Source organism: Ictidomys tridecemlineatus, chromosome 8 (assembly GCF_052094955.1).
Source record: "Ictidomys tridecemlineatus isolate mIctTri1 chromosome 8, mIctTri1.hap1, whole genome shotgun sequence".
NCBI lineage: Eukaryota > Metazoa > Chordata > Mammalia > Rodentia > Sciuridae > Ictidomys > Ictidomys tridecemlineatus.
The window spans coordinates 80,915,918-80,928,922 of NC_135484.1; the positions used below are offsets into that span (position 1 = coordinate 80,915,918).

At 34.0% G+C, this 13,005-nt stretch overlaps 1 protein-coding gene across 1 annotated transcript in view; it reads right to left on the reverse strand.

The window, feature by feature from the left end:
- Mei4 (meiotic double-stranded break formation protein 4) overlaps positions 1-13,005 on the reverse strand; it is a 174,035-nt gene that overhangs the window by 146,399 nt on the left and 14,631 nt on the right. The window contains exon 2 of the mRNA XM_013358336.4: positions 1,087-1,335. Within this exon, the coding sequence (XP_013213790.2) occupies positions 1,087-1,318 (232 nt within the window). The 5' untranslated portion in view covers positions 1,319-1,335. The remainder of the gene's footprint in view (positions 1-1,086; positions 1,336-13,005) is intronic.

The following is a 13,005-nucleotide window of genomic DNA, read 5'->3' on the forward strand; positions in this document are numbered from 1 at the left end:
GAATTAGATGACCCATTTCAGTTTACTCAAGTGAGCCCTGGTTTGCCCCTGTTGTCCAGTGTAATTATTAATAGACACCCCCCCACACCCACACACACAAACCTTTCACTCTCACAAAGGTCCTAATGGAGACTATAATTGTATGGTCAACTTACTGATACATAATACAGTGATATATTCCTAAGGTTGATACTAAAGGGCCTTCTAAATCTGTTCCCAACTCATTTCATCCTTTCTTCCCCAGAAACCAGTCAGAATGAATGGCTTCCTCTTCTGCATTGTGTCAATTTCTCCATTATAACATTTAACACAAACAGGTTAATTATTTGTAGGTAGGTCTCTCTCCTGCTAGAATGTAGATACTTAATGGTGAGAAGAACACTGCCTCTTTCATGTTTTTAGGTCTTCATTATCCACTAAATGCCTGCATCAGAGTTGGTACTTGATATATGATTGCTAATTGAATGACTTCATATAAAAGCAAAATAAAATACACAGTAAGACAATAAAGTTGAACCAGGGGCTGTAATCTCAGCAGCTCAGGAGGCTGAGGCAGGAGAATCACAAGTTCAAAGCCAGGTCTCAGCAACTTAAGGAGGCCTTAAGTTAGCTAGACCCTGTCTCTAAATTAAAAAGAAAAAAAAATGTGTGTGTGTGTGTGTGTGTGTGTGTATTTTAAAAGGGCTGGGAATGTGGCTCAGTGGTTGAGCACACCTGGGTTTAGGAAGTAAGGAAGGATGGACGGACAGACAGACAGAAGAAAGGAAGGAGTAAGTAAGTTAGTTGAACAATTAGATTTTAAAATGAATTTTCCAGTAAGCATCAAACAGTTTTACTGCTGTATCTAGGCTACTTTCTTTCTCTGTATTTCAAATTTCAAAATCTAATGTAAACCCATTCATTAAAAAGAGACATTAAACTTTAAACAAATAACTAGAAGTTAAAAAATATATTTATAGGGCAAGAATAAGAAGATGACTAATTTTCAAGGAAACTCAGCAATTTCATGATTGGGTAATAAATTTCTAAATATGAACAGCTGAAATTTGGTTAACACATTACCAAAACATGATTTCATATACTCACCACTCTTAATTGATCCTGAACAAATCCTACTCAGAAGAAGTTTTTGACGTAACTGTAGAACTTCGGCTTCCAAGGCTTCGACTTTTGACCTCCATTTTGATTCCTGCTTAGACACCAGTGCTGCAAGGTGCTCGGTGTATTCTCTGCTGCTTTTGTCTGCCGGTTTTGATCGGATAATTGCCAAGGCCAGAGCCAGTTTTGAAGTTCTCAAATACCACGCTCGAATATCCATCCTGGCTTTTGTCTCTACTATTTAATAAGAAAAAAAAGTTACAGAAATTCTTTTCAACTTTTTCAGTATATATATCTATATACATCAAATTTATAATACAACTTGATACCAGTAACAAAAAAATTCTCAGGAACTGAAAATAGTATGAGAAAGATATACAGAACAGAAATGTAAACACATGTATATTAAGTATATTAAGATTCAAAATTGTAATTTTAGACAACTTGACAACTTCTTCGGGTGAGAAAAAACACACATTAATTCATTTTGAGTCTTCTAACCAGGACAACACATCAGCAGCATCACTAAAGAAACTTAGTGATTGCTGGACCCATTTGCCCAAAATTCTGATTCAGCATATCTGGGGTAGCACTGCGGTCCTTATACAGTGAAGAGAGTCCACTGGGTAAATGGAACCACTAAATAAATTATCCACTTAAATTTAAGCCCTTACTTTTCTCCTCTATGGACCTTTCCTTGCCCCCTCCTATCTATATGAAGAACAACTTTTAAATATTTACTTCATATAAGTTGTGACTTTACTCTGATTCTGGACTTCCAGATATTTCTAATTGCCATCCTGAGTATACTTTTCCAAATCAAAAACATTACTGTCTTGTGATATGAATGTATGTAAGGGGATGACATGCTAGACCACTGAATTCATTAGCTTAATGTCATTATCCTACTGAAATGTAAGCCTCTTGTGGCCTCTATCACACTTTGTGTAATAATCATGGGAGTTTTACACATAAAATGTACTTTTAAATAATCTCTGATTACTTATAATAATAATAAGGTAAATGCTTGTGATCTCTCTCCTCTGCTACACAGTGTGTTTAGGGAACAAGAAAAAAGTCTTTACATGGTTTTTCAGTACCCCTAAGCAAAAATAACAGAAATGGGAGCAGACATCAATGGGATTAGCAAACTGTCTTTTATTAAGTAGCAGAGAAATGGTCACATTTTGGAGAGGAGAAAATGGCAATTGGTTAGAAAGGGCCATTAAAGTTTGAGTTACTAGAGATATTCATTTATAGATTTATTAACCAGATTTAATCATAGCAGAATGTTTAGTGTGACTTAATCATTAGAGACCTGGGCAGTCAGGAAAATAGTTTTGCAGGTTCAAAGTCTAATCAAAAAACAGTTGTAAAAGTTCAAAATCATTTGTTGCTGGGATGAAAGTCCATAGTCCAGAGCCCATTGTTTACCTTCTTTCTCCCTGGGGATTATCATTTCCATGACCTTCAGTAGGGGAGGCAGATTTTTTATTCAAGAAGGTCATGGAATGATAATCCCCAGGGAGAAAGAAGGTAAACAATGGGCTCTGGACTATGGACTTTCATCCCAGCAACAACTGATTTTGAACTTTTACAACTGTTTTTCTGATTAAGACTTTGAACCTGCAAAACTATTTTCCTGACTGCCCAGGTCTCTAATGATTAAGTCACACTAAACATTCTGCTATGATTAAATCTGGTTAAAATCTATAAAAAACAGACTCCTTTTCTAACCAATTGCCATTTTCTCCTCTGAAAATGTGACATTTCTCTGCTACTTAATAAAGACAGTTTGCTAATCCATTGATGTCTGCTCCCATTTCTGTTATTTTTGCTTAGGGTACTGAATAAGTAAAGACTTTTTTCTTGTTCCCTAAACAACACTGTGTAGCAACTGTTCACCACAGCATTTACATTATATTAGGTATTATAAGTAATCTAGAGATTATTTAAAGTACATGGAAGGATGTACAGATCATATGAAAATACACCATACACAAAGGACTTCAGCATCCACAGATTTATCATATCCATGGGGATCCTGGAATCAGTTCCCCCAGGACACACAGGGAGAAATGCACAATGTTTGAGAAAATTCAGGCCTTTTGGTTTATAGGGTAAGAAGAAGATGTCTAATTTTCAAGGAAACTAAGCAATTTCATGTTAGGTAATATCTATTCTATTAACACAGTTTCAGATTTTCACTCTACATTTCATACTTTATTTCCTTCAATTTCTCAAGCCTATTGTTCCACTACAGTTGGATCACACTCAAATAGATAGCAGCACAAGCTCATACCTGTTCACATCTCTGCTCATGAATTTTCCTCAGTTGTGTTGCCCTGATTCTCAGATACTTACCAAAGCCCTATCTGTGTATCCTTTAAAGAACAATTCATACAACTCCATATGCCTTTTCAGGTAGCCAAATGCTATTTTATTATAATCATGATTAGACACAAAAATTTTGGTACAATGTGTTTATCATAGCATGTTTTTTTTATAAAATTGAAAACTGAGACTGACAAAGTTATGTAAATAATGGTATTGTTGTAAAATTGACTATTAGTCATTAAAATTATATTTTAGAGCTGTTTTATTAGAATTTGAAGGTGTTAGTGATATGCTGAGTGAAACAAATAAATACATGAAAGTATATGAATAATATGATCCCAAATATAAGACAATGAGAAATAAAAAAAATTGATAGAGGATTTATCTCCAACTATAGAATTGTTAGTGATTTTTATCTTGTTTTTTTTTTCCATTTCTCTACATTTTCTAATATTCTGCAGGGAACACATGTCAAAATAAAAAATTCAAAAAGAAAACAGATATCCAAAATCAAAGTATAGCTGCCATTTTTTTAACCTTCCACAACTGTTGAATACACCAAGGACAATATACTATTAAGACAGACATACTAATTAGAGTTATAACTCCATTTATTTTAGTTTTTGTACAATAATTCATTGGATAGTTTATCCTCCATCTGTCTCGTTAGGGATAGGAGCAATACTCTGACACTCCTTACTGTCAGAGAAGCACCCTGTGTGCAGGGCATAGTCATCTGGAAGATTCTCCCTCAAGAAGCAAGCCTTAGTGTATATAGCAGTACTGACCTCCCAACAAAACTATCTATTAAAACATTATTCTATTAGAAAAGAATCTCACATTCAGTTAGGAATAGTGGGAATCTAGGCTAAAAAGGAAAACTAGAAAAATAGCTTATTAGCACAGGAGGACAAAGAGTTCACTGGGTAATAAAAACACAGCCAATTCCCTGTCATCTTGAAGAGATATTTAATTAATATATTTAATTAATTAACTGATTTAACCAAGTTGATTACATCTTCTGATTTTTAAGTCATTGCCTGCAATTTGCTAATAATCTTAAAACCATGCTGAATATCAGTCATCAGAAAGAAAAAAAAATACCAAATTATATAGTCCTTCTGGATTGTAACTATCTCAGGGTCATTCATTTGAATTAATTAAAATTGTATCACAAGTGAACAGAACAATTGCTAATGAAATGTTTGACATAGGACTGTAGGATATAAATCACATTGGAAACACATATAGCTACCACCTAAACCAAACAGAACTGGGCTTTTAAATTGCTTCCTGATGTGTGTGTGTGTGTGTGTGTGTGTGTGTGTGTGTGTGTGTGTTTATAAATATTTCTTTTTAAATTTTAGAATAGTGTTTCTATCTCCATGTGCCATTTGCAAGATAAAGTAATTCTATTTTCCCTAAAATTTCATGGAAGAAAATATAAGCATCTGTGGCAATAAGAAATATATATTTGGCCTTTGTCCCCAGTTTCTAGCAGGAAGCTACTAAATTCCTTGGAATTTCCTGAGTTGCGGGATATGCATTTATTCTAATGAGGTAAATTCCTACAGGCACCTAGACAGCTTCAGAATGGGGGCTGGCTTCCAGAAATACCAAACCATAATTATTAGAAGTCTGGAATTTTCATTTTCACCTACTCTTTCTATCCCCAACCTCTCAGGATAGAAGAGAAATTAGAGACTGAGTTAATAATGGATTGTGCCTACATGATGAAACCTCTATTAAAAAAAAAAAAAAAAAAAAAAAAAAACCTTAAACAATGGAGTTCTAAGAGCTTTCAAGTTGATAAACACAGAAAGGTGCTAGGAGGGTTGTGCACCCCCAGTGTGGAAGCTCTGTGCAGGCTTCTTCTAGGGTGGCCTCCTACGTCTTCCATCTGGCTGTTGCCGAGTTGCATCCTTTATGGTGAGCTGGTAGTAAGCAGAGCTCTTTTCTGAGTTTCATGAGTTTTACTAGCAAATTATCAAACCTGATTGATAGGTTGTGATCTCTGACTTTGTAGCCAATTGGAACTAAGGGTAGGTAACCTGAGGACACTGTATTTGCAATAGGCATTTGAACTGAGGGTAGTCCTATGGAACTGATTCCTTACACTTGTGGAATCTGACATTAACTCTAGGTAGTTAGTGTCAGAATTAAATTGAATTAGTAGACACTCAGTTTGTGTCTGGAAAATTAAGAAAATTGTTGTTTTGGAAAATACCCCAACTTCCTAAACATATTCTCTGTTTAATTGAGGAAAGATCAATAGCAACTTTCAGAAAGCTTTTTAAAATTCAATTTATGCTCAAATAATTTCAGTAAATAATTAAAATGAACATTTAATGTTCCCCAAGAAGGTATTTAGTGTCTCTGAAAATTCTTAGTAGTTTAAAATATAAAATTTTTACAGTCTTTTTAAAACAGAGCATTAGTTCAACTTGGGTCTTCTTTGTCTTTGGATTTGGGAACAGTCCTTGTCACAGCCAAGCCCTCCAAAGGGCTGTGGAATAAATCTAATCAGATTCCTAGGGCCCCAGATTTTCCTTCAGGTAGTGCATGCTGCTCTTGTAATTTTTATATGAGCTATTTCTTTTGCCCTCACTTTCATCAAGTGAATTTTAATTGGGGAAAGACTAACTAAGCAATTCTCTGAACTATCAAAACTGTTCTGAATTATAATCTCAGATTCTAATGTTGGTTCAACTCTAAGATCACTGTTGAAAATTCTCCAATAAAAAAAGCCCCAGATCACTCCTGTGCCAGTCTAGTGAAAGTTTAAATTAGATAACCATTCAGAGAAAATATTAAGTTCTAAGATTTTATGTTAAAAAAAGATGAGAACAACATGTAAACTGTTACTCCAACAAATGATCCATAAAACTATTTTTGATTACCAAAAACGAAAAACAAACTACTGTGACCTGGCAGAACATCTAATAATAGAGATTAAGTTATAATATATCTTATATTTAAGTTGAAAATGTTTTTGAGAATATTTGAATTATGGGAAAATAATCACATGATCTTGAATGCACAGTGAAACAGAATAGTAAATGCAATAAAATGGTAAATTTGAAAAATTCATATAAAAGGATAATGTATGTTGATATTTAGGGAGAAAAGGGGGAAGGAAGGAGACAGAGTGGAAACAAAAGAAGGGAAAGAAGGAAGGAGGAAGGAAGAATAAAATAAGACTACAGAATGTGAGTTGAGGAAGTCTGAATGATAGTATTTTCTTGTTTTTACATTTCTATCATTTGCACATAGTAAACATCATAAAACGCATGTGACAGGAAAATATCTTAGTACTAATCCTACAGAAATATTCCCTAGTCTACATTTTTCAAAGTAGAAATTATAGGGCATTTAGAAGAATGAACGTTATACAAAAATCAATTCAAATCGTATTAAAGATTAAATATAAAACCTGAAACTGTAAAGCTACTAGAAGAAAACATAAAGAAAAAGCTGTCTGACATTACCCCTGTGAAAGAATTTTTAAATATGATCCTACAAGCATAGGCAACAACAACAATGACAAAGACAAATGGGATTGCATCACACCAAAAAGTTTCTTCACAATCACAGAAACAAGGAACAGAGTGAAGAGACAGTGTGTATGGATTGGGAGAAAATAGTCACAACCCTAATTTGATAAAGAATTAAAACCCCAAATATATAAAAAGACTTCAGTCAACAGCAAGAGAACAAATAACTAAAAATGGTCAAGGAGTCTGAATAGCTATTCATCAAAAGAAGAAAAGAAGTATATGAAGAAATTTGAAACTTTACTTACCATCAAGAAATGCAAATTAAAACCACAATGCAATATCATGTCACACCTAGTAGAATGACTATTACCAAAAAGACAAAAGATAACAGGTGTTGGTGAGGATGTGAAGGAAAGAGGACACTTACTGTTGGTGGGGAAAAAAAATTAATCTAGTGACTATGGAAAACAGTAAAACAGTATGGAGGTTCTTCAAAATATTAAAAATAGAACTACCTTATGATCCAGCAATCCTATTTCTGGAGATATTTATATAACTCCAGAAATAAATTTTTAAAATATATATATATACACACATACACACACATATATTTCTGGACATATATATATATTTTTGTATAACGTTCATTCTTCTGCATGCCCTATAATTCTGGATGTGTATATATATATTTTAAAATATTATATGTTTTCACTACATACATAATATATATATATATTTATCTCCACAGAAAATGAATAAATGTGTCAAAGAGATATCTGCACTACTATGTTCATTACAGAATCATTCTCAAAAGACAATACATGGACTCAACCTAAGTGCTAGATGCTCATTGACGGATGCATAGACAGCACTGTGTAAAGCTGGGGTATGGAATACTATTAAGCATTAAATTTTAAAAAATCCTGTCATTTGAAACAAATGGATGAACCTGGAAGGTATGCTAAGTGAAATAAACTGAGACAGAAATACAAATATTGATGATCTTACTTATATGCAGGATCTAAATAAAGTCAAACACATAGGAAAGAGTAGAACAGAGGCTTTCAGGGAAGATGGCAGGAGATGTTAGTTAAAAGGAAATAAGTTTCACTTAGGAAAAGTAAGTTCTAGACAGCTAGATGATGTGGTACATTATGGTGATTATAGTTAATAATAAAGTATTATATATTTGAAAATTGCTAAGGCAGTAGATCTTCAATGTTCTCACCACATGCACAAAAATACATATGGTTTCACTACATACATAAAAATTATAAATATGTATATCAAAACACCATGCTATATACTGCAAATATACACAATTTTTGCTTTTTCAATTGTATCTTAATAAACTTTTTATATATTTAGATGTAAATCCATTATCAGATGTATGAAAAATTGGTAAGCAAACAGAAATGAGTTTTAGCTGAAAACTGAAAAAGAAAAATAAAGATGGGTTTGAATGAAGCCTATCGCACTGCAACAATCATGTTTGTATTATGATAACAAGCCCAGCCTGCAGCACTTACTTCCTCAATTCTGAGACATCTTCAACTGTGAAATATACCATTAATTCAACACCTTTGGTGGGAAGGAGAATACAATGAGACACTAGCACACTAAACATACACAGAAATTTTAAACTTTTAAAGTGTTTTCAGAATTGAGAAAACAAAATCAATGGAATGAGAATTTAGCTTCCTAGTTTTACTCATCTACATTCCTTCTCCCAAATTCCACTAAATCCAGTGACTTCAGACATTCCACAGTAAACAAAATTAAGCATGCTCCTTAATCTGGGTGTGTTAAGTGTTCCTTCCACTAATTCAAAACACACAATGGATTTTGGAGGTATGACAGAAAAGCTTTTCAGTATATGACTAAGTTGTAAGCCTCTATCCAATATAGCTTGAATGCCATAAACAATGACTGGCTCGCAGTGGGCACTCTACTAATCTTTGCATGAGTGAATGAGTAAAGGAATAAACGAATGTTTCAATATAAGTCATGCAATCACGGGCTACTTATATAGATAGCTCTTAACCTTTGCACTAATAAGCCTGTGTCAATTACATACCAGAGAAAATGGCATTGGAGGAAGAATCGGTCGGAGGTGGGATTAAATTAATTAACCTATATAATACATCTATCTCTTTTCACTCAGTGACACCTTCTTTCTGGACTACCTATAATGAGTCTGTTTCCTCCAAACTTATGCATTTCTATGATAAACCCTTAAACTTGTACCAAAACAATTCTTGAATAAAGAAAATGAAAGAGAGATAACACCTAGCTCATACATAGTTTTAGGTCAGAGGTAAAGCTATAAAGGAGAAAGATTTTATATTGTGGGAACCTTACAATAAATACTTGCCTTGCCAGGAAAGCAATGAACTGAAGGATATTGGATGAGCACTCCTTAAGTCACTGAGATGAATGTGATTAGACAAAGTTTGGGTGTAGGAGGAAGCACCCATGTACAAGAATGGTGAAATACACATTTATCCAATATAAGTATGGAGGGCAGCGGAGTGCTGGCAATACCAGAACAATAAGTTATTACAAGATTTTTGAGATAATTAGTTTCAGTAAAGTTTGGACAAGGTCAAACATGTAATTTTTGGATTAGATCTAGCTGACAAATTTTCTAATTATTGTTATGGTTTTAGCACATATCGTACTGTGAAGTACTCAGTAGATTAACATCATGTGAAATTTTACATAAAAGAATCAAGAGTTACTCAAGATTTCAAAATTCTCTACTTTAATTATTAAGGGGGCTTTAAAAGCCTTTCCAGCAAAGAGAGTCTATGCATGACAGGAGGCTTGTAAAGATGAAAGGCTTTTTTTCTTTTTGTTCCATTCCCATCAGGACAGACCATCTATCTTCTTCTTCTTGTTAAAAAGGAGTTAACTAATAATAGATTTTAAGTATCTAGTTTCTTACCACTGCTTTTTAAGTTCCTACCCCTGCCTTTTGGTTCCTCATTACTTCTTTGTTCTGTCATAAGAAATATTTTCTCTGGATTTTGGCAGTATTTCACATTGGAAAAGTGCATCACACACATGCTATAGGTTAGCAAAAAGTACACTGATTGGGACGAAAAGTCATGTGTATATAGCACAATCAGCAATCATCTTCTACTGTATAAATCCTTAAAAGGGATAGGGAGCACATAGTTACTATTAACATGATTAAAAATATTTTCAAAGAACTATACATGTTTCTCTGTTAGCATAGTTATTCCACATACTGATATAAACAAATCCTTATCACAAAAACAACATACAACAAATTGCTCACAAGGCTTATACAAACGTGTGATGAACTATGTAACTCAAAACCATAAACTTCATGATTCTGTACTTTTTAAGAGGCTACACTCTATGACATGGAAAAAGCTATGTGTCATAATCTGAAGAGGACTATGGAATGAAACTACAAACCAAAAAACAACCAGAAGAAATAAATGAGAGAGGTTCTACCAATAGTAGAGGAGAGAGAGGCAGCTGGCTGTGAGGACTAGTAGGCCAGGGCCTGAGCTTTAAAGGGAATGAGAATAAAGAGGGGAGATCAGGAGGCAGAGTCCCTGGAAAAACAAGTAGCCCTATCCAAAGAAATTCCATTTTGTGAATAACACAACAGAAAAATATTTTTTCTTTTCCTAACTACAATTATATAACACCTACTTAAGACAGGAATTCAAGGAAGCATAAGCTACCTCACAGAAACATTTTCTTTAAGGCTCATTTTTAGTTCTGAAAATGTGATGTATTTCTCCTCTGTTTCACTCATTTAGATCTCACCAAGGAGACTACAAATTGCAGAGAGCAACTGACAATGCTTCACGGCTTTTTCCAGGGCTTCATTTTGCAAGTAAATTGAATAGTTCTTTTATCTTCTATTTGGGTCTGCATTTTAAAAAACAAATAGATTAGAGTTCTACTTTCGTTCACCCAAAATACCCTACCAAGAAAGAAGGATTATTTCTAAAAAAATCAAGCACCTCGAGTCTACATACATTCTGGCCATGATTTCCTTCATACATTTGGCCCTTTAAATTCAGCATTACTACTTGTCAAGACAACAAACACAGAAAAAATATAGCTATTGTTATTGGTTAACCATCACTCAGGACTGGTCCTCTACAACTGTCTGCTCCTGTCTGGTCTTGGACATATGATTGGACTGCTTCTATGGCTGTGTCTTCTCTTAAATCAGATAATGACAATCTCAACCTACTTTCCCACTGCAGAAGTTTCTCTTCTACAACAAGAATCCATCAATTGACAAGATCCATCCACCTTGCCCCACTGAGCACCACTACAACCCCTAACTAGTTATGGAATACCAAAGAAAGCTGCAGGCCACTCCAAAGCCACAGCAACCCCTAGGGCACTAAAGAGCATCATAAGGTCTGTGAGTACCAGAAGATACCATCCAGAGCAGGAAGTGTCCTAGCTCTTCTCTCCCAAGTGGAACCAGTACTAGACACTACTGAACATAAAAAGAATGAGCAATCTTGCAGCCTAAAAACTTATGCCTCCTCTTTTCAGCAAGCGCACCAAATTTTCCAATGTCTATGTTTTACTTTTTTCATATTTTACTTTCCTTCCTAAATTTTAGTTCTGCCCTGAGATTAACAATTCAAATAAATTCGTGACAGTGAAGAAGTGGCCTCCTAGTGACACTATAGCCAGGCTTAAGCCTTGATTCTCATGAAAGGTATAGGTAGGACAGCAAAGGCATAGGCATCTTATTTTGGTAATGCCATTTGTATTAAATATTCTTAGAAGTTGAGGGAGGTTCCACCAATAGCATAGGAGAGAGAGGCAGCTGGCTATGAGGACCAATTGATACTGGCCAGTATCAATCTATTGCATATAATAAGTAGAATACTCAAATGACAGGAACTAGTCTTAGCGGCATCAGTGATTAAGTTCAACTTGAGGGTAGTAAACCAAAGTCATTTGTTTAAGACCACAGGAATTTCTCAAAGTAGTTCATGCTGTAGAAGAAATTCAGATCTTCAAGTCAGCATGGTTTCTATGTCTAAATCTATTAGGCAATTCAATTACTACAAAAAAGTTGCAAAAGTTGGGTTTCATCTCATTATAAATCTTACTAAACCAGAGGAAATAAGAGGGAAATATTAATTTATATATGTAAGTGTCAATTTATCAACAGAAAACTTTTCCCAGACATTCTATTTGAATTATTTGATTTGTGTCTACAGGGCTAAAATGAAAATGAGTAGACTAAGGTGATTAACTAATTTCAGACAAAGATGAGTGGAAAAGAACTGAAAATATAAGTGGTAAACATAAATCTGGAAGGCTATATTAATATTATGTACGCAAAAATACACTTTTATGACAAGGAAATATTACCAGAGACGTAAAGGAACATTTCATAATGATAAAAAAGATCAAATCATCAGTAAAATAAACATCCTAAATGTGTATGTACATTATGGTAATAACAGCATAAACACATGAAGGAAAAAGTAAAAAAAAAAAAAGAAGAAGAAACTTAAGGGAGAGAGAGAGATAAATCCACACTCATGTGGCTATTGTACTACACTTTGAGTAATTGATAGAGAAAGTAGACCTCAAATGATGATGATAATGACAACGATCATGATGATACAGAAGATTTAAAAAGCACAGGCAACCACATTTCTCTGATTAGCATTTCTGAAACACTACACCTTACAAATGCAGAATGCAAACTTAATTCTTTTCAAGTTTGCATGGAATGATCAAAATGACATATCATATGCTGAGACATAATTCTCAATCAATTTCAAAACACTGAAAGGTTACACATATATTCTTTAAACTATAACTGATTAAGATCAGTTATACCTGTGAAATTCATGAAATATTTAAACTAATCAACCCATTTTGAAATATAATTGGTAATTAAATAAATCATCAGTATTATTAGATGATCTTTTTTAAAAAAACTAATTTGTCAAAAAGCATGATGATAATGGTGAGAGGGCTACAAACTGCACATGGAGATGCCAAGAAGAGAAACCGTAGAGGTTTCAACATTTGCAAGGCTGCC